The sequence below is a fragment of the Numenius arquata genome, chromosome 8 (assembly GCF_964106895.1).
Source record: "Numenius arquata chromosome 8, bNumArq3.hap1.1, whole genome shotgun sequence".
NCBI lineage: Eukaryota > Metazoa > Chordata > Aves > Charadriiformes > Scolopacidae > Numenius > Numenius arquata.
The window spans coordinates 6,211,137-6,234,774 of NC_133583.1; the positions used below are offsets into that span (position 1 = coordinate 6,211,137).

Here is a 23,638-nt window from a genome sequence, read left to right on the forward strand (position 1 = left end):
TTCATGCTACAAAGCACCTGTACAGCTGCTAATACAGATGTGGCCTGGAACAGCCAAGGAATGGAAATAGGAGCCAGCAGATCTCTTCCATCTAATGTTCTTCTCTTTAGCCACCAGAAAGGGACTCAGGGCTGTGCACTAGCTTTTATTCTGAAGTGACAATGTCTGTAAGAAAGTGAGCTGGTGATTTAACAGCTCCAAGCTGCTGGTTATTGAGCCTGGACTCAGCTGACCAGCCTGAATCCATGCAAATTTTCGCTAAATTTCATCCAACCAGAAGCACTGGGTGGCTGAGGAGGTATGCAGTGATCTTTAAGACTTTTACAGCAGACATGATGATGGAAAAGATATGAGTGAGTAATTATTAGTGACTCCCTTTCCTATTAAGACCTCTTAGGGATAGACAGAAAGATGACTTACTCTGGTGGTCTTGATTTTATTGCCAGTCGCACACATCCATCCAGAATTATCAGGCAATGTCTTACATTCCTCTCCTTCTAGGCAGGGCTCCATCTCACACCACCATTTCCCAATCACTATTGAAGCTAAAAGAGAAAAGACAATGTTCACAACTATGTTATAATGAAAAAACTAATTAAATGATATCTTAAGGGTCTAGCACTGCATTTAAGAGGCAGTGTCCCTTTTAAACCCTTCAATTGAAATGTAGTTGCAAGGATTTCACATTTAATTACTTGGTTTGCACCCTATATTCTCTAATAGGATATTAGAGAATATCCTGCTTGCCATAGCTTCCTTATACACAAGATCTGGTCTGCTATCATGGTGTGACTGCAGGGAATGCTGTGATGGCAGCAATGCTGCTTCAGACCAAAGGACCATCCACCCCAACAGCCCGTCTCTGCGAGTGGCCAATCTGATCATTATGGACATATATAAGAACAAGGCAAGTCAAAAGACATTTTCCCCAGAATATTTTCCAGGTCTTCAGGAATCGTAGTTCCAGAATAAATGGTGTCTTCTTTGCTTTCAGTACCTACAGTTGCCTTTTTCTTCCACAAATCTGTGCAGAATTTTTTTAACCCATGTAGACTTTTAGCTTTCACAGTATCCCATGGCAGGGAGTGTCACGACTAGAAATAGAAGGTAAGGTAATACTGAACAGCAGCAGAAGTTCAGTTTGTTGAAATATGATTACGAATTTTATAGAAACCATATTATCTCTAGCAGTAACTTTTAATTTCCAAATATTTAACGTTGTAAATAATGACAGAGTTTGGATCTTGTTGTTTGAATTTAATTGGCACATATGTTTACAACCTTGAGTGTACCTTAATGAAGTTTCTTGCCTGGGAATTGGTATCTGTCTGTAACCTTAACTGTATCTTAATGACATTTTTTGTCTGGGGATTTTGATAAACTTTAGCTAACCTTGCAAACTGTGACTATTTGGTGCATGAGTGGCTCTCTCTGTGGTTTGTTTTCCCTGGCAAGAATTAATTTCATGGTTGCACTCATGAAGGCTACCTGTCAAAGCTTCTTGTGCACTGGCTCCAAGAGAGATGCTTAACCCTTTTGTATCTCCCCACGTAGCTGCTTCAAGCCTATAAAATACCTTTGAAGCAGCAGACTACCTTTCTATCACACCATTCCGCTCTGGAAAATGCCCTGTTGCGTATGCAACATTTCAGAGTTTATAATTAAAGTCTTGATTTATTTTTTATCTAGTTGTAATCTGTGTATACTCACAGAGTCCTAAGGAAACACCCAAAGATGTCTTTGCAGCCGCTACTAACATCCATTCCCTTAATTCACAGATACACAGATGAAGTTACAAGTCCCTTTTTCTCTATTAGAGTATGAACAACCCACACTGAAAAATAAATGCACCAAACCCAGAGATACTCCTAGACTAAAAAGTGTGCATGACTAGTCCATTTCATCACGCAAGAGGAGGCTCTACGTGGCACATGGGGCAGGTGACTGTAGAAGAAAGAGACCCAACAAGGCACAAAAGAGGGACACCAGCACTTTCAGTAATGTTTGAACTGCACGTCTTTGCAACTAAGACGTCCTTTGGAAAGGTGAGATCTTTGTTCCTCAGACAAGGTGGACAAATCAGCCTCTGCCGCTTGTTGAGGTACATGGTTGATCTGAATGGCATATGGTCAAGATATTTTGTGGGCCATGCATCCAACTGTAGCCCACCATAGTGAAAAATAAACCAGAATGAGAAGCAATATTTCTGGGCCAGCTAATTGACTCTAATGAGAAGCTGCTGCAATTCAGAAGTCCAAGTGAGTATCTCTAAAATACGCCTTCACTTGGTATGGGATTTTACCAGGAGATTGCTGAGTAACTGTCCCAACAGGGATATAGTCTTCACCCGCTGAGTTTACTTGACACACAGGGAGAAACACCTTGGGTTTGAAAGCTCCTTTGGTCTGGAAGAAGAGTTGAGTAAGCTGGAGCAAGTAAACTAAGCTTAGGATAGGGTAGGATAGGATAGGATAGGACAGGATAGTTCAGCTGGAAGGGATCTACAATGATCATCTAGCTCTCTGTGTTGTCTCTCCTATTTCTTCTCACAGCTTATACCTCATTTTTACCATATAATATATAATTTTTCCATATATACAAACACACAAAAAATCCCCTTTACACCTGCACTTGCAAGGCAGTTTAGTGATGCTATTCACACATCATTTTCAGAAGGGTATCATTAATGCTGCTAACAGTGGAGAAAAGAAATATCTCTCTTTGCTATGCATGAAAAGGCACACGAGGGCTGAATCTGTGCTCTAATAATAGATTGTGCAGCGGGCAAACTGAAAAACCATATCCTGCTAAATACTGGCCTTCACAGCAATCATCAGAACACAGCATCCTCAGGATACGTGAGGAGAATCCTGTGATATGGATTCAAAAGCCATGATCATAATTATTTACTAGTAGCAGTGCTGTAGCATTAAATTACCATGGAGAAGCATCCTATGGTGCGAGGTACTAAAACCCACAAAACTGAATGCCCTGGCCTTGGGAGTTGACAATGTAAAACGGAGGTACGAGATGAATACAGACTGAGAGGCAGAAGGGAGAAGCAATGCTGTTCATAGCAATTAAAATGATTTAACTGCTTAGTGATGCTGTTAAATACAGCCCAAGTATTTGGGCATTGACCTTGAAAAATAATCAAATGCAAAGTCGGTGCAGAACCCTAATGTTGACTGATTCATCTAATTCTGTGCAGGTTTTAGTATACATATATGTGTGTGCATGTGCGTATGTGTATATATATATTTAAAGATTTGTGATCAAAGTGCAGTTGCAATCACAAGGTAGCCCACCCACAGGCCCACCAGTGAGCACCCTCACCTGTCCCTACCCAGTATAGCTGGGCTGGAGACAAGGCTCCTTTTATAAAAGGGGAAACTAAGGCCATTTGCAGATGAAAAGCTCCTGTTTGTCTCTAATACGTAATTGGGCAAAAGCCTTTGTACGTCTGAAGCACTACAAAGCTCGCTGTGGTCTAGTCCTCACCACCATGCTGTGGCAGGGGCGTCCAGAGCCCAATGAAAATTATTTCCTTTGAGTCTTGTGTTTATAGGTTTTCTCTTCTATTAAGAGCCTTTTAATCTTTAGGACCAGTTGTCCTTCTTGGGCACTGCGGATCCTTTGAGGTCTACTTGATTTCAAAGTTTTACACATCCAGCTCTGTTCAAAGAGGCAGGAAAAAGCTTCAAAATAAATCAGAGTTTGCTGGGTTTGAGATTAGGTACACCTGCATGGGGAGGGGCGGGGGAAGCTTCCCCAGGGAATACAATTCAGCTTCTCTACATTTAGGTTATGTCACTCCGAGATGTGCTGAAGGGGTCGTGTAAGAGACAGAATTGCTCAAGTTAAGATGCTTTTCCTCGGGGCGGCTTGCATTCAAGATCTCCCAGATCCTGAGGAACCTGAGCTTCTCGGTGACCCAAACTGCTAATTCGGGATGAGAATTACAGACTCCTGTTAGTCACCAGGTATCACAGGCTGTGAGTGCTCACATCATGCTGAATTAGATGCCTGTAACATTTTGGAGTGGTTTTCATTGTGTTCTCACTGTCTGGGGAGTACACGAAGCATAGAGCTTTTTCATGCAAGGCTGATTTGACTGAGACAGATACCCTCAGCCATGGGGAAAGAAAAAGGATATGATATAAAAGAGGCTTGACTACTCCTGCTTTGCTTGTGTTTTGTTTTGGGTTTTCTGCTCCCCAGCTCCTGCTAGTGTAACTAAGGGATTGCTTATATCTGACTTCTTTTCAAGAAAATGCCTCTTTTATACGAATATTAAACTCTAATCATATATCTAATGAAGCTGGGGAGAAAAGCAACTTTCTTCAGAAAATTCTTGAGATTTTTTTTTTCCAGTCCAATTCACACTGTTGTTTTTTTAAATCTTTGTTTGCAAAGCTATAGAAAATTTTTGATCAAAATATTTAACTTTTGATGTATTTAGTCTGCATGGATTAACAGACAAAAAAGCATTTGGTTGAAATGGCATTTGCTAATCATGTACCAAAGAGAAATAAACTGCAGAGAAGAGATCTGGCAATCAGATTAAATATAGGGAAAGAGCAAGAGAATAGCTTACGTTTGCTGGTGTTTACACAGTTCTATTGCATTTTAAAATGAATTTGTTCCCAAACATAAAACCCAGAGTCATTGGTGGTTGCAGGGAACTTCCATCTTAGACTGAACTCAGTGGGCTTCAGCCTGCAAAGTTCATGAGAACCTTTGTAGGTTGCATAAGGGTAGTGACTGCTTTTTGACTTGATCTTGTGCTTCATCTGGAGCACAAAGTTTTGGCGCACGAAGAGAGCTGGCTGGGGATGTTTTACCCTTGAATTTCAGTAACAAATTATTCTATTATGGGATCACAGTAAAAACACACTGAACACCTTCAAATATCTATACCTAAACTGAGATCAAAACAACATGGAAACACTATCCATTCCATCATCTTCCTCTTGAATCAAGCAACAGTTGGAAAAAACTACAGAATCCATTTGATTAAAACTTCCTTGCTTGTTGAAACTCCCAAACTTGCCAAGTTTCACATTTCTCAGTCTTTAAGTTCTTGCATTTAACTGCAGCGTCTCAATCATTCAAAGCAGTGACTAACTGCCCCCTTACAGACACGGGCAGAGCACGGTCCAGCAGAAAATGTGCACACGCAGCCCAGAAACTCACAGGCACTTGCTTGTGTCATGTTTGCTGCTCCGGTGTGTATAAAAAATGCACAGACTTTCTCTTTGCAGATAGAATTCTCCTTTAACTTTTCTGCATTTGTATTTACAAAATTGCTGTAACAATATGACAAACTGTATATGACAATAAGTATAAAGACATTATATTTAACAATATGACAATACTCACAGAGTAATATATAACTTAATTCATATTTATGGAAGACCCTGAAATACGAAAACAGAGCAAAGTATCATCATGCATTTTTCAACAGTTTAGGGGGAACATGCTATGTATTAAAATGTTCCAAGATTGCTTCTGCATTTGCCATTATAAAACCACTGCACCTATCTCTTTTTGCTTGTGATAAAGTGTACACATTTTGTTTATATAGAAATAGAGTACAAAGGGGTAGAGATATTAGATTGCGCTTCCTCCCGATCGCAGGTATCATGCTACTCCAAGGAATAAGAAACAGAGTTCATTTTCAATACCAGTGTGGCACTCGTTGCAGGATGGGAAAGTTTCTACTGTAAGTATAAAGCATTCCATTTTAATCTAGTTTCCACCAGAGAAGATTGATATAAATAAAATTTAAATAGCGAACACATTTCACAGATGCCAGCAGTGAAAAAGACTTTGTCAGCTTAATGAAAAGATATCAATTTTCTCCACTTTATTCAATAAATTGTGAGTCATTTTCTAAATGGATTAGATTAAAGGAAAGTTCAAACTCCCTGTGAGAGACTCTTGCACTGATGGAGACTTTCAGCAATGGGAATAGCACAGAGGTAGGTAAAATCTTTCAGGTAATTTTTTTTTTTTTTAAAAAAAACCCTGATATAAACTAGAATAGGAGAATCTGTAACCCTGTGCTCACCTATTCCTTATAAAACAAAATCTCAGAGAATTGAACGAGACATGTAGTTACTCTTACTTTATTGGGATGTCATGGGGTGCAGAATGAATTACGGGGGCAGGAACACACTTTCTAGGAGGAAGAGAAAACCGGAGTGGAAGAACATGTCATCTGAAAGGTGATGTATTTCATAAACAGGCTGAGATACTATTTACTCTGGGAGTTGTAAAGCAGTAGTCTGATAAGTTAAAGAATACAAATCCGAAACAAAGGATTTCAGGTTGAATAATGCCGTCTAGGAGCAGGATGCTTCCTACAGGGAGTCCATCAAACTATCTGCTTTAATTCCATCTTATTCAATTTTAGAAGCGTCAATCTAATGCTCAGACAGTGTAATATTTTGCAGGCTTTGATAACAGACCTCTCATAACTCTGGGAAAACTGACATTTCTCCAGTTTAAAATACAAGCACAGTGCAATCAGTCTGGCAAGTGATGTCTCATATCTCCTAATTGCCTCAGATCCAGTCTTGCTGAATTAATTTAATATTTTTAATTGTAGTAAACATTAAAAAGAGGTCGTCATATTAATTTTTTTTTCCTTTAGAACTTTCTGATCTTTGCAATATTCTCCAGGTTTTTGAACAATGTTTTATTCATGGGCAAAAACTTTAGACAGAATTGAAGGTTTTTATACTTTTTTTTCATCCAGAATTCTTGATTTTTCATTGCAATATATTCAGTGTCCAGAGTAGGACATTTTTAAGAGTGTAATATGTGTCTGAACAACCCTGTGGGCTGCACTAAAATATACCTATAAAATATGAAAGGGCAGATTAGAGACAAAGAATCCATGAAGAATTTCCATTTAAGGTCTGCATAAACCAGCAAAAAGGGTACTAATTCAACAGCATGAGAAGACTCACTAGTGAAAAAACACTTACATTGCCATTTTCTAACAGTTGGCATACTGTTAGGTAAATTGGAATAAATGGCATACGCATGTTGTATACTTCCCTCATAACAATATGACTAATAGAGACGGTGTTGGCTAATGGCCTGAGAACCAGAAACTCCCAAGGCTTGTTTAATCCCAGCTCCGCTTCTGGCTTTCTCTGTTACTACAGGTAAATCATCTTCTTGCTAAACCAATTTTCCATTTGTAACTTTATTTACTTAAGAGGATGAGTTATTTTTGCCTTGTTTCCTTGTATGTTCCCCTCTGTCTTTACCGACCTGCTGAGCTTCAACGCTCTGTTGCAGCAATTTGGGACTGACCTTTTTTCTGCGTTTGTACAACTAGAAAAATGGTGTCTTAGACTGAGACCAGGTTTCCTAGGCACTACGATAATAACATTAAAATTATACGAAGTCTGTGTGCTGCCGGAAGGTTTTTAAGCACATTCCTGACTTGCAGCTGAATAGAGATGGTGTGTTAAAGGGCAGATTTAATACAAAATAGCTTAGAACCTGCAAAGGAATTAATAGCCCTCAAGGCTGTTCACCCTGGGAGCATCGTACGCTGCAGCTTTGTCATTTTTCCGTCTCTCTTTTTGGGCCTTTGGAAACAAATGCTGCTTAGACATATGGCTGAGGGGCATCCATAACTGAACTAGGACCACGATTTCTCACTCACCATGGGTGGCACCTTCATGGTGAGTGAATGTGCATCTTCACTTCCATGAGTGCATTAAAAATGACAGAACTCAGGTCCTCTGAGTACTTATAAAGAATATATAGCTGTTCAGAGGTAAAAACCTCTGTTTTGTTACCTAGTACACAGATTAAAACATCCAGATTTTAACGATAACCGTAGAATTTGCATATTTATCTTCTGAGTCGGGTCAGCAGCACCGAGTATAAGCCAATGAAAAGCAATCAAAATTTTTCTTGGGCCCTATAGTTCAACTAGTGAGATGTGTTCAAAGTTTCAGATTTTAAGGTAACAAAAAAATGGAGCCACCAGAAGCCGTCAGGCTTGGAGACCAATGGCTTGTAGCACTACTTCCTGGAGATGTCAGCAGGTCCCAGGTCAGCCAAATTGTGCTTGGCAGCTGGCTCTCACCCCTGTACGGTTCTTACTTGCTAATACTGTACTCAAAAGGCATCGTTGGCTTTTTTTAATTATTCTACATTCCACTAAGCTCGGATGTGCCCAATGCTTGACATTTTTTCCTCTGAAAGTTATGGATCATAGTTGATATTATAACTGAACCTCCACTGCATTATCTATCTGGAAACTAGATTTCTACAGTGAAAGGCAGAGCAAGCCTCAGCAAAACAGGTTTTTGCAGATACCTGTGGCAGCAAGAAAGGACATGAAATGATAAATAAACCATGTATGATAAACTTGTCTGCCCAAAAGCGCATAGTTTATTCTATGACCTTCCGGAGTGCTAGGACACAGCCTTGCATTTTTTCTTGGAAATTCTTGAATTCATGCACAGCATCATGCATCTGAGGCAAGTGCTGAGCCACCCACCTTTATTTATAATTTTACGCGTGTGAGTTTATTGGTGTTTGACATAACCTCGCTGCTAAGACAGTGGGTCATCTGAGAGCAACCTACTGACACTAATGAGTGCTAATGAGACTAATGAAAACATGATATGTTCACATGGAGGGAGCTGAAATGAATGCAGGTGACTGAGGATCCCCTCCCAAACCATATGGGAAAAATTGATCTTTGGTAGGTTAGAGAGACCCATTGCTGCTGAAGTTTGGAACTGAATCTGTCCCTCACTGCAGAACAAAGCTGAGAGCAGGCTGATAAAATATTTGTGCAGTGTAGCAGTGTTATTTACACCCTATTTGAACTGCTTCTAGATAGCCTAGTGAAAGCTTAATCTTATTGTTATATATTTAATGAAATGCCAATGAACTGCAGCATAATTATACATTTTTGGAAGGACAATAGGAAGCTGCTTATAAATATTCACACACATATTTCAGACCAGGGTTGAGGACTGGTGTGCCATCAAAGAAGAAAAATGTCTCCAATGTTAATTTTTCATTAATAATAATTCATTAATAAAGTAAATGAATGAGTTGAAATGCAGGGAGAGAAGAGCCAGGCTGTGAGATGAGGAGAAGGGAGATACACAGAGGTTTGTGGGTGGCCTTGCAATGCTATTCCTGCATTGCCTGCGGTGGTCAAAGTCATATATATATATATATATATGATGACCAGCTGTGATCCTGATGGTGCTGTGGAGATGTCTGCTCACACAACCGGTGTTGCTGGTAAATGACTGTGTTGAACCAAAGATATAATTACTATGACTCTGTCCCTCATGATGGTGGAAGTGAGCACCCAAGAGGAACAATTATTGCCTGCTTTTGCATTAGAAACCAATGATCCGTGTTTAGGGTCTGATCCGACAGTTACTGAAAAAACAGGAAAAAACCCTCCTTAGTTTTTGCAGGCTTTGGACCAAATCTGGTGTCTGTAAAAGTTGCCGTTTGCTCAGACGTGAATCCCCTGCGCTGCAGGATGCTGAGGTTAGCGAGGTGGAAGGGAAAAGCTGCAAGATGGGCTCTGAAGGGTGAAAGTCTCACAGAGTTTTGACTGAATGAGGTGCCAGAAATGCAGCTTAGCAGCAAAGCACTCTATGAAAGAGCACTGAAAATGAATAAATTATATAACTGTAATGCATTTATAAGGCATAACAAAGCATGCATAATATATTGCATAGTTATCAGTTATGAAATTAAGATCTGGTGCGCTGCTTGGGTATAAATTGTGTAGTATTTGTCTCTTGCTGTTTCCAGTCCACTGAGAAGATTCCTGTAAACAAATAAATAGGGAAAATTCTTACATTGTATATGTACAAAATAATAACACATAATATGATTATGTGTTATTGGTTAGGGAAAAACCCCTTTTTTATGCTTTGCATATGTTTTTCCAGGGGAAATTTTTTTTTTTTAAATGCAAGCTATTACATTGTCAGTGTGTTGTTTTTTTTTTTTTTTCCTGTGAAAAATACTAATTTCTCTGTGCTTTAAAGGCCTAAAGATGAAACCCTAAGTTTAGAAAATGTGGAAATACGTAGCTAGGTTCCCAAGTGTCTCTCTGTAACAGTGAGGGCTGTCAAGTGTGTACCTGCTGCTGAAGAAAGCATGTGAGGACAGGAGAAGTGGCAAAGGAAATGATCAGAGATCGGTGTGAGCAGTAAAAGGGTAATATTTCTCCTAAAATCTGGATATCAAGGAATTTTTGGAAAAAGTGACTGCTAAGAGGTGTGATGTACATGAAGCCATCTGCTATTTTTCCCTTAAAGAGGATAATAATCAGAGCTGGAAAATTCCTGAATCAAAACACTCCATAATTTTGAGCTTGTTATAAGAATTTAATGTCTTAGAAGGGTGTGAATATCACTGCTGGTCTGAGCTTCTTGCTGAATTGAGTGGTAGGGGCAGATTCAGCAATACGTTGAGGTGTGCAATTAAATATGGATTTCAGCCTTCACTTTAGTGAGTTAGGTTTGCAATTTTATAAGAGAACCTTGCTTGAGGTATCAGCCATTTGGACAGCCTGACCCTGCCATGTGAAGATGGGATTAGGGTGTGAGCAGCTGTTTGCTGGCATTGTCACGGTGGCAGGACGTGGCTCTGGACGGACCTTCTTAACCTCCTTAGTCCCATCAGTGCAAGAACCTATTGGTGCAGCCATCCTTATGTCCAAAACACCCACCCCAACACATATCTTTGTCTTGCTTAGTAGCAGTAAAGATGCCTAACTGGTTCATGGCTGGTGATTAAAACACTTTGCAAGTAGCTCATTTGTGCTTGACCAAATGTCTCATAATAGATTCTTGGTATGCTTTCTTTCCCCCAAAATGTTTTGCCTGTTGTGTCCTGCAGCCCGGTGAGATATACACAAATCTATTATCCAATCGACACACATGCAGAAGAACTACAGCCTTCATTAATTGCCTGTTGGCATGTGGTTATTTGGTATTCAGAGTAAAGTGATGTGAGTCAAAGCCCTGATGAGTGTAACCATGGATGACCCAGGGTGCTCTGGGAAAGGATGGGAGCAGCACTTTGCCATTGTCTACACCCACCAGCTATTTTCAGACCAAATCAACTACAGAAATGTGTTTAAGGCAGACTGGTTTATGGCTGGTGGAGTGTTAGTTAAACCCCCATCAAACCAACAAACTCATGCTGCAAACTAGGGACAGGCACCCTGTGCTCTCATCATAGGGATAATTCCACTTGAAATGATAAACTAAGGGAGTTTTTGTTGTCCTAATGATGGTACTATGAACTTGCACGTGCTGCGCCACTTTATGCACAGTGATATCAAAAAGCAGAGCTTGCAAATGTCTTTAGGAGGCAGTTTAGTTCACTTGCAATTCTCTCTGCGGTGAAGAGATGATATGGTCCAAATTCCATGAACTGGGGATTGCTGTGGTATAAATAATACACCTATAGAGCACTCAAATCTCCACAGTCCAGCCCTCAAAATTTATCTCAGAAGGGCACAGTTTAAAATCTGTGTGGAGGAAGCTGTTTTCAAAGGTTAAATGAGCCAACTGCCACTCCACAAGGTAATTACTGATTTATAAAAATTGTTGTATTCATTCAAATCTCTTTGTTCTGTGATGTAAGACAAGTCTAATTTTGTTTTAAAAATTAAAGGAACATTTGTTTTTTATAAACAAATCCCTAGCCACTATTACAAATTACATCATGCATAATCTTGACATGATAGATTTGGAGATATTTCAGTGCAACAATGCCAGTGCAATAGGAACAAGAACTGTGAGACTGAACAAAAATTGATGAATTGTGCACACGATACTTTGTGTCTCATATCACAGCTTAATTACTGCTTCAATATGCCCGAATAAGAGAAGTAACTCAATTATAAAAGCTTATCAGCAAGACTTAAAAACAGTGAAATTCATGAGTGGATATTAAACTGACCTTAACTGACAAGCTTTTCTTTGAAATTATGTTTTCCTTCAGTGCTCATAATGCTTATTTACTCTGCGACATTTTGCAGAGCTGAGAAGTCTGTTAATGGGCACTTGAAATTTCATGGCTGTGTTGGTATTGGCACAGCTCATGTCTTTTTGCCTCCATTCAATTTAACTCCGAGTTGTATTATTTTAAAAGATGAAAATTCGCTACCATTTACAGTGTTTTTTTCTTTCTTTTTTACCTTGGAAGAGTCCCTGGATTGCATTTCTAGGCAAGTCTTTGCTACAAATTATTTATATGATGACCTTACTCTGTTGTCCTTAGAGTGAATAATCCTGAATTTATACAAGGATCATTATTTCCTATGTAATACACAAGATGTGCTCTTGAAAAAATAATAACCAGATGGAGGGAGCGGTGAGTCTCAGACTCCAGATACTCCAGGAATCTCGTACACGCTCCGGTCAGATGATTCTTAGCTATGAAGCTGTAAGCTCTATTCTCATCACTACAAATAGGAGTTTAACATTTTATTTTTCACAAACATCTGTCCTTGTTCTACTTGATCTCATTAATGCTCATACAAAATGAATGTAAATGGAGCCTGAGCATGCCTGGTGCAAGTTCTTTTACAAATCTGAGCATGAATTAGCGTTAAATGCTTTGCAGAATATGATCAGCTCTGCCAGTTGCAAAATGTATGCAAGCAGAAGCCCTCCAAAGATGAATAGCTAAACAAAGGTACTGAGAATTGCTATAGTTACTAGCAGACCAAACAGGAAGTTGTTTTAGATGAAATTTTATAATACTCTTTGTTCTCTTTTTAAAGCACTTTAAAACAGCACAAGGCTGAACGAGCTGGGTTTTCTTTCTAAGCAGTCACCCGCACAAACACTTAAAAGTAGATCAAATAGGAAAGATAATTGGCTAGTGAATCTCCTAAATCTGGCCATTACGTAGGCTAGTAAGATCTCTGATTTTCTGCTTTAGCAGTGATTACCAATGGGAGAGAGGATGGCTGGACAAGAGAAGCAGGTGAGCAGACAAGTGCTGGGAAAACTGTAAAGGCAGGATATGTGATGATCTGAACTGTCACTCCTCGTAGAGGTGAGTCTGTCTTTGGTTTTACCAATCATCACGAGCTCACAGTCTGACGATTTACAGCAGGAGCATCTCTTAGTCTATCCTGCACGACCATGAACTGACCTTACCAAGTTCTCAAGAAATCCATGCGTCTGCCTGAAGAGAACCCTTGAATACAGGACGGTTAAGAAAGAAGCACATGGTGAAGAGGTTCATCATCAGACATCTCTTTCTATCATTACCTGAATTCTGCAGAAGTACTCTGTCCTGATTGGCATCTGCTATTTTTAATGTGCAGAGTCCTTGACAGCCAGGCATGACCATGTGCACGGAGACTGGGACTCAAAAGATGGGAATGTCTACAAAATGAGTCTTCACTTTACCAACCAACATTGCAAACCTAAGAACTCCAAAGCTGAAGCTTCCTCACATCTGGAAAAGAATTTCAACAGTTTCTCCAGAGAAGTTTTTGCTATCCTGCTGCTGCCGTTTTTTTAATTTTATTTTTTTGCCTGTTCTCTCGTATAAGAAATACCCTTGTACTGTTCAGGTTGATCTGCCATAGAGTTGTAGGATTGATATTCTTTCCAGTACCACTTACAGTATCTGACTTCTCATTCAATCAATTGATCTGTGTGAATGATTTCTTGTTTTGCTTGCTGTAGGCTTCTCCTCAGTACCTATACGTCCCCTTCTGCTCAGTAATTCACTCCGCACATCTCTGATACCAAAGTCAAGGCTGGAAACCGATGGCTCCTCTCGTAAGACACTGAGCATGAGTAATTAAACAGTCATATATTTGATTGTGTGTCACGCTTAGTACAACCACCCTAAGAGTGAAATGTTGTTATTTGCCTTTAAACACCAGGTCCTGATTTTTTTTTTTTTTTTTTTTTGTTACCTAGAGATTATGCTCTTCCCCTGGACCTTGTGATGACACGAAGTCTTTGTTACAGAAGGCAGTCTTCAGAGTTTTGTAATTTAACTTTCAATGAAGGTAGAATATGGTAATTTATTATGAGTGCCTTTTGCATGGGCTTCCTCAAATATTTATAAACTCATTTAAATAATTAATACAGGAGTTTTAATAAACTGTTTATATTCACAAAAAGAATGTAATTTGCAGGAAGGACTGTTCAGGTGCTAGGAAACACAGATAGACCATATGAATTAAAAATAATGCCTTGCAACTCAAGTTTATATGAACTTTTTACAAGTTGTCTGAGGTTGCTTTCTAGGGGTGAAGAAGTGCTTATGTTGATCTGGGTAAGCTATGCACTGCACGGACTATTTAGCACTTCTAGATAAGAAAAAAAGGATGACCTTCTATTAGCTTGGGGGTTGTCAAGATCAAGGTTTATACAAAGAAAAAAAATACGTTGTATTAATTAAGCATGTCAACATGTCTTTTTTTCTTTCTTTTTTTTTTTTTTTTCTTTTGTTTTGAGCAATTGTGGCTGCATACTATTCTCAGGAAAGTAAAAGTTTTTCATTCATTGAGACAAGTCTGCATTTATCACTACAGCAGGTCATTATTTAATCAAGCATAAGCTATCTAAACCAGTCTGCAACCATCCTAATGTGGTTAATAACAATAAAATCCTATTAACAAAAGCAATTACTTCATGGGATTCCAGCCAGCTGGGGCTTTCCCAGGCTGCCTGGGCAGCAGTTGTTTCCTCCTTCTGCCTCTGAAGCCAAGTTGAACACACAGCTCTCTTTGGACACTCACAAGGATGTCAGATTCAGGCTACCACGGGTCAAAGGGGAATAGCTCTCCCTATCTCAGTTTTCTTCCATATGTCCCTTTCTCTCAGGTTGAGGGGTATTTACCTTGTGCTGAGAGGAAGAGCCCACCTCGCTGAGCTGAGCAGGTACCCTGGAACAGCAGGGCTGTTCAGGCTGCAGGGCAGAACTCCTCTGCTGGTGCTGAGCAGGCTCTCTCATCCTCAGAAACCAGCCTGGCTCCCATACTTGACTTCTGCCCTATGTCCATACAGCACTGAAAAAACTATCTTTTCCTGCCATCCTCTAGTTAATAAGTAATTGCTATTGCTGGCTCAAGGCATCTCTCTCCATACGTGTGTGGGAAAGCTTGCCTTTCGCCCTACTATCGTTTATCCTCTTCAAGGTTAACTTTAAACTTCGCATGAACCACCTAAGAGCAAGCAGGTGAACGCTGCTCCTTCCAAAACAGAAGCTATCGCAGCTCCATGAACTCCTGCGTGAGTTCTGGGGCTCCCTTATCCTGAGTGCTGTCCCTCTGAGATACCAACTACTTTTGCTGCTCCAGGCAGTGTGAACTCAAAGTCATATCACGAAGCTAAACTTTTCACGCAGAAATAGCAGGTGGAGAGGAGACAGATTTCCTTTTCCCCTCTTTTGTTTCCTCACCTCATCTATATAAGCACAAAAACCCCTCAACCGTATTTAGAAAGGCAATCACAGATATTCCAAATACCAAACAAATCCATGCTTATCTTGTAACTTCTTCTGTCGTCTTAAAACTCAGGGGTACCACGTTCTGCAAACACCTCCTCTTTGCTGTGCCAGTGTAAACCATTAGCAATCTCCAGCTCCAACCCTGGAGAGAGCTTTAGCAACTAAACCAAGTTGGATAGCAGGGAAGGAGAGGAAAGTATGCAAATTTCACCGGGCACACTATAATTACTAATTCATAGCAGAACAGATCACAGTATTTCATGCTTATCTCATGTAATTCAGCCACAGCAGTATTCATTTTACTATTAATTTTAATAGAATAATTACCTTTATAAAGAAGAAAGAAACTACCGTTAGAGGGTCAGATCCTCAGGTGGGGAAGATATGGTGATTTATGCTAGTTTGATGAATTCAGTAATCTTCCTTTTCCTTCCTTTGAAAAGGAATTCAGTAATTGACTAGTTGCCAGACTTACAGAGATAATCTGTGCTAAATAAAGCAAAATCAGAAGAAATGGTGAAGCAAAGAAATGCAAACTCCTAATAGTAAAAATTTACATATCTTCATGTTTATGTACATGTGTGCCTGGCAGACACGCGCACACACAAGTGTCTAAACAGCCAGTTCCCAGCTCATTCCCAACGCTGTCTGGCGGGAGAAACAGTTCCCATAGTGACACACATTGCTGAATTTATAATGTTATATGTCCAGATTCAGCTCCATAAAATGGCAAGGAGTTTGGGCTTCCAATAACATCCTTTTCTGAATACTAGCAGAGAGGGGCTTTAGATTTTGAGCTGTAAAAATGACCTACAAAATAAGGAACAGACAGCTATATTATTATCTCAAGAGCCCAGAGAGATATGCAAACCACTTAAAAATTTTGCTCTGGGTCACCAGAAACTTTTGATAGAGACACTTTATAACCTGCAGCTATGATAGTTCATAAATTTTTTAGAATAAGCTTAGATCTTACCCCCTACCATTTGCTGCCCTCACATCCATTCTGACTTTTTTTTCTGTTTTCCCTGACATTTTCCTTTCCTTGTCCTTTTCCTTCATTTTTCTGCCCAGGTTCAGAGGATCAGCTCCAGCAGCCCTGCCTTTTGCCTGAGCTGGTGTGGCAGAAAGGAGGTAGAACTGGCCACCAGGAGCTGCTGGGAAGCTTCTGCAACTGCCTCTTATCTTTAACCAGCTTCAGCTGCTGTAATTTAGATACTTCAAGGTGCTGCATTATATGAAAATGAATTGCTTTGAGAATTACTGCTGAGATTAATTGAATTTATGGCCCCATCCAGGAGTATATGCCCTCTTGTTGTGATTAAGATAATCCATTGCTTGAAACAGAAATTAAAACACATGTCAATTTTGTCAGTCAGTGGTGCTGTCATTGAAGTTTTTTACTTTCAAAATAAAAAGAATGTCAAGATAATTGTTTCCTTTTTCTCTGCTAAGGTTTCATATTCAACTATTTTATTTCAGGGTTCTGTTTAAATTGAAACTACTACAGCATTATATGCAAAGAGAAATCAATCTCAGAGGGGGAAAAAAGAAGAACCAAATATAGATTAAAAAGCTGCCTCTCCAAAGATTTTGAAATATGAGAAGCCTGGCTCTGCATGTAAGATTAATGACAGCTACGTGTGTGATGAATAGCTCAGCTCAAATCAGGGGAAAGTTTTACCCTAAGTATCTGCTGTTCCGAATGTTGAAACCCTAATATCATCCAGCCATACAGCAGGAGCACACAGCTCCCTTGTTCTCCTGGACTGCACAATGAAGGGAACAACAAAGAGAAATAATACGTATGCTTATAATCAACCCACATCACTTTATGACAAAAAGGTAATTTCTCTCTCTGGATATCTTTTTTTTTTTTTTTTTTTCATTATTTTTATACATGGCAATATAGCGGCTTTGTTCGCTTCTTATTAAGAAATGTAGATATGGCACCGGTGACAGAGACTTGTCTCACATAGTGGCTTATGAATGGAGCTATTCTCGTACTTTAGATTGTAAGTATTTTTTTTGAAGAATGGACAAAATGAATATTCAGTCCCTGTGCATTCAGGGGCTCAATTCGTGGCCAGGGAGCATTCAAGACTTCAATTCTGCATTGGGAGCTCATGGGGAGCCCTTCCAGCTCTGCCTCGCAGGGAGCACCATTCCTGGCCAGGGAAATGCAGAGTGTCTTCTGCAAAGAAGGGTCTTTAGTGGCTGATGTGCTTCAAGATTTTGTATTTCAATATAAATGAATAATTCAGACCGTGTCAGCATTTGTTCATTAAAAAGCAGGTAGAAAGAGTCAAATTAGGACAGCTTTTGACCTCCAAAGGCTTTTGTAGTAACAGGTAGGCTCACGCTGCAGCAAAGTTTGTGCATCATCACGCCACAGCAGTTCCCTCTGTCTTTTTAGCACCTCCACTGCAAGGGTCTCAAAGCAGTTTCCAGGCTCTGCTTCAATACTGTAAAGCCCTGCCAAGGTGGAAGGGAAAGTATATTGCTCTCCCTGGATCACTATGGATTGTACAAGCTGCTCCAAAGGATGTGGGCAGAATGGTAAAAATATCCACTATCCTTCAGTAGAAATACTGGGTTACATTTGTGTCCTCTTGGCTGGAAAGAGAGGTTAGCGGCAAGTTCCCCTCCACTTTCTGTGGGCAGTGGAATAAAAAAGCACCTATGAATTCTTTAGGAATGGCCATAACATTTTATATAGTTATAAAAATAAGTTTTTCTAACACTAAAAAAATCTGACCCAAAAGAAGGCTCTTAATGTACACATGTACATTTATTATTACTGTTTGGAAGGAAATTCTTCAGAAGCTAACGAGTTACATAAACTGATTTTTGCAAGTCATTGTACTTGCTATTACTTTCAAATGGAATGAGTCTGAAAAAACAAATTGTACAGTTGTTAGTGCTTTTTGTTTTAAATTGTAATTTTTAATTTAGAAAACCACTGCGGGTGAGTAATTTAGGTGCCGAAATATGGAATTAGGTGACTCACTCGAAGCCCTCGGTCTTTGAAAGTGAGATCCTAAACACTAGTTTGCGCTACAGAGAGAGAAAGAGGAGCAGGCTATGTCTGCAACTTCATTAGTGCAGCCTGGTGTGTCTGTGTTCCGGGTCTTCAGCAGTTTCTGCAACAACTCCCCCCAAATCGTCACTCAGCAAAATTGCAAACAGCTTCTCTCGATATATACCTGAGGAAATTATGCAGGATGGAAGAAAAAAAAATAATCTAGACAACTAGATAGCTGTGCAGTGGATTACATATATACACACACACATATGTTTCTGTGCAGCCTTTTCTTTTTTTCAGGGCACTGAAAGAGACGGGCGTCAGAAACACACCTTTGCAACACCATGTCCCCGTACAGACATGCCTGGTTATACCACAGTAAAGCTAAATCCCAGCAGCATTTCAGTGAGCCCTTGCTAAACTTTAGCGAGGCAAAAGGGAGTCAGATCAGCTCTGCAAAGACAATATAACTATCTGTTCAATATCCCTAAGGGCTTGTCTGCGGCTGATCTCTCAGCATAGCATGCTGCATTATGTTCTTGTTCTGCAGGGGTAGAGGAACAAACTGGACTATCAGAAAGGGCCACAGAGGGATGTTCTGCCATTTTTAAGAAAACTAGATTTGCAAGAAGTCAACCATACTGTATACAAAAGAGGGTCTAAATGTACTGGAGTAAGATTGAAGACTTGACATTTAAATTGCAAGGCTGAAATTTTAATGCATTTTTACATGCATGCTGTTATGCCTATGTGGGCAGATGAAGGGTAGGAATGAGGAAGCAAAGAAGTTTTCACCTTCTGCTGATGGCTTGTAAAGGCAAAAAGATCAATTGTTATTTATACGGATGTTGAGCATATCTTTGTAAAATGTGCTTGCTTATTGTTCAGGACAAAGATCTGGAAATCCCTTGATTTTGCTGAAACTGTTGGAAGATGTGTGCATAGAAGTGGTGGGCTTTCATACTCATTTCGTATTTCCAGTGATGCCGTATAAAGAACTTTCCACTCGCGGCATGTTAGAGAGTTTTCTTGCAGCCATCATTTGTTAGATCTGCTGGCCATGAAATTAAGGGCAAAATTTTCCCCAGGAAACTTCCCTCCAGCTGAAACAGGCCATCTTATATCTGCCAGTACCAATGCCTTGAGAAACTCCACCAAGGTGCCACTGAAACTCCCGTTAGACTGAACAACAAGAGAGAGTTGAAAACAATTTACGTATTGAGCCAACACATTCAATTTGTACAGTTATGCGAAGAATATATGATCTTTACCTGAAACTCCCAGAACTGTCTTGCAAAGCCTCCAAATGAGCTGTTTCTTTGCGGGGGGGGGCATGGGGGGTGCTGCTTCTTTAGTTTCTTCTAGGTTTTTTTTAGGGGGGTGGTTGTTGTAGGGTAGTGGGGTTTTTTGGTTCATAACCAGGGTTACTGTCTGATATAATTTCTTACATACTAGCACACACAAAAGAAGGCTGCTTTCCAATATGTCTTGTCTGACCATTTCTCAGGAAAGCGAGTTGTAAGCAGTAGATAACCTTGTAGGGATAAAAATGGTGCAAATACACTTCTGGATTTAGGGATCATGAGAAAAACCTCACAGCTCCAATCCTGATCCTTCCATAAACACAGCAGAGCATAAACAGAACAGCAACAATAGCAGTCCCCAGCCTCACAACGATGTGAATCATATATTACTGCAGATGGACTTCTGCCAAGGCTCTAAGCTACAAAACATAAAGTACTCTAAGAAAAACAAAAACTCACCGCCCTGATTCAACTAGAAGGTGATGACTGGAAATATGCTTTACAACGTGCATGACAAATAAGGGTAGAATTGAACATTAAATCCACCAGCCTTTCATAATGCAGGATTTCTTCCTAACCAGAAATGCAATCTGTTATCTCGCTAATTTTGATTCTGTCTCTTTCTATCTTCTTCATTTTAGCGGTGAGTAGATCTGATCGAGAATTAGTTTGCTCCATTTAACCCTAATTCATTTGTGTCTCTGAGACTTCCTACCTTGTCTGCCTTTCCTGGTGCGTATACCTATAATGCAATAATCTGTAGTTCACAAGGAAGCCAGAGAAGGAGCTTCCACTGAGCCAAACCATACTCATCATCAGCCTTAACATAAATGTTATTATCTGTATCTTACCCCAAAATACTTTGGGATCATTGCAAATGTCTAGCTTATGTAGAACTTTGGACTGGACCTAGGCTGACGCATGGCATAGGCAGCTGCTTCCCTTTCAAGAGGCTCAGAAGCAGCCAGGGGAGTTTCAAGAGAGGATCAGGCACAGCATCAAAATATCATCTCAGCCGCCTGCCTCTGCTGCTCTTCCAGGGAACCGTGTCAGATGCTTAAAGCATCTCCTCCAGTGGCTTCTTATGAGGCAACTCAAGGGTGAAACTTTACCCCCATGCACAGCAAATCTTTGCTTGCTTAGTGAGCAGTCTATTGGAACCTCTCTTCTTCAGCAGGGCCGAATCAGTCCTGTAGTTTTTCATGGCGGTGGGTAGCAGTGAAAGACTACCATGTGAGTTAGCTTTTGTTTGTACCAGTTGATCATGAAAGAAGAAACACAGATATGTGTTAGTCTAGAAACAATACACAAGGGATATCATAGACAGATTAATCTGGCGCCTTGGAGACAGCATAATTCATTTGGATGAAAAGGGGATTGTCCTCAGTGACACAGAGAAAAATCTCCTTTTATCCTTTTCTTGGCAGAAGCGTGAAATACAAGGAGAAGCTCTTCTCCATGGGAAATAAGGAATGCTATTATAATTGCTGACACCACCCTGGCCAGAGATACTCAATTAGCTCCATGTCCAATTCCCTTCTTGGCCATAGGCTTCCGTGGGCACCTGGGCTTTGCGATTCAGTTTGCTAAATACACTGTGGGCACAACACCAACTTTTCTCTCTGCCTGCCGATAATACGAGGACCAGGGATGTTATGGGCACTGGTGGAATGATCAGAACAGCAGAATTTCAGCCTCTCCTGGGAGCTGGGACTGGGAGTCTCGCACAATTCATGCTGGTCTGTAGCACAGACCAGCGAGTCCTCCCTCTGTAAAGGTTAAGTCCAGGACAATGATAGTCACAGGATGTTGCTGTATGTGGTACAGCTTCAGCACTGTCAAACTCTGCCCTCCAGCCTTCTCTTGGAAAATATATTATTGTAAGCACAGTTAATTCCTTGTAGCTGTCAAGAGGCTTTATTTTTTCTTCTCCCCTGTGATGAATCCCCTGTAAACCAAAATAATGTGACAAGAAATAATTGTCAAAGAGGTAAATTCATACTCAGCTCTTTTGATGATTTGGCAGTTTTTAAATTTGCATAGACAGCAAGAAATGTTTTTTCAAATACACTGGACTTGAATTAAATCAAATGTGCTCACAGTAAAAATACCCATTATCAACATTTCATAATGGAGAGAGAGTTGTGGGCAGACGTAGGTCAAGATTTCATAGCAAGACTCACTGCATGTGGTGACTATTTTGAGGTAGGTAACTTGCCACTCCCTGAAGATGTCTGGTTTTCAGAAAGAGTACAGGTCAGCTCTCTTAGAAAATGAGACTTCTATGAAGGTCTGTCCATTTGGTGCATCATTATGCACCACTTCATAAAATCTCAAGTAGACTCTTCTCTACTCTAACTGCTATTTCTGCTGTAAAGATGTGCAAAAGGAGCTATACTCATTTCTCATCAAGAACCTGAATCAACACTCCTGGAAAACTCCCATTAGCTTGAATGTGAATTGCCTCATGCCAATATAAGTTATAAATATGGAATAGCACCACTGGCACAGAACTGACACTACTGTAAAATATGAGGTATGATTACCTTGGCCTGTTTTATTCTGCATGCTGCTTCAGTAATACAGCTTCCAAGGCCCACCAAAGTTTGCAATAATCCCCTAATTTGCATCAGGTGTCTATCCTCCATTCAATGGCTTTTTAATGTCCCTGTGATTCCACGGGGCAGCGATACCGGGCATACAGCTTTGGCAGGGGGCCACCTGAAATACGGTGTTTCCTTTGCAGCATTTTATTAGCAAAAGACTAGGTAATGGAAAGAGTGTCCAAAGAGGTGTAAAAATAATAATAGCACTGAGATATTGATTTATAAGGAAATGGTTTTAGATTACAGCAGGATAAGCAATACTTAAATTCAACAGCAAGTAAAAAAAAAAAGTATCTAAAATATTACTATAGAGGGAAATGTGAGACACAAGGAGTAACAAACTGAACAGGAGGCTGGAGAACAGAACAAGGTGTATCATCAGCACACGGAGTCCTAGAAGAGAGTACAACACATCAGCTTGACACTAGACCTTGGTGAAGGCGATTGATTACCTTAGTACTTTGCAGGTAGGTAAAGTAAGAGTTGAGCAATTTGCCCAAAAAAGCTCATAGAAGAACCAAAAAAGAAGTCAAGACCAAGGTTATGGTCTTCATTTCCACTGGCTATAACGCTGCATTCCTTGGAAAAGGAAACGATCTTAAGAGATGCTGTCCTGAGAATATCCCCCTGAAGACACTCTGTGTGTGCAGGGCTAGAGACAGGAATACAGGCTGGAGAGATCCTGGAGGAAAGTGGCGTTGCTGCAACACCACTGTAAGTGCAAAGACCAAAGGGGCAGCTAAACCAAAGCAGATTGCGTCACTAAATCACATTTCTTTCTGGAAGGGATGAAGATTAATCAAGACAGAACTAAAAGTGAGTCTCTGATAAAACGTTTAAGTGGCCGCACTTGAACTGCAAATTATTTGCATCAACTAGAGGATGAAACAGTAGTTTTCCATTATGCTGCAGGAAATAGCAGCTTGCTAAATAACTCTTTTAACTTTCCTCTGGCACCTATTGATTATATCCAATAGAAATTAAGAGTAGAAGGCAATTAAGTTCAAAATTTAATGGTGTTCTGCTCCTGTTAATTTACTGCCTGACCTGATCAATACATTACACTGGATAACAATCTATTCCAGCAAGGCTTGGTTCCTCCAGTGTCCCTTCCACTAAAATTATAATAATGACAAACAACTAAATTTTAAGCCAAAAATACATAAAAATAATAAAATAACACATAATTAAAA

At 40.0% G+C, this 23,638-nt stretch overlaps 1 protein-coding gene across 2 annotated transcripts in view; it reads right to left on the reverse strand.

Annotated features, from left to right (window-relative positions):
- Positions 1–23,638, reverse strand: part of TAFA1 (TAFA chemokine like family member 1) — a 225,182-nt gene that overhangs the window by 4,459 nt on the left and 197,085 nt on the right. For both annotated transcript variants that reach the window (XM_074152020.1, XM_074152019.1), the window contains exon 3: positions 421–545. In XM_074152020.1, the coding sequence (XP_074008121.1) occupies positions 421–545 (125 nt within the window). The remainder of the gene's footprint in view (positions 1–420; positions 546–23,638) is intronic.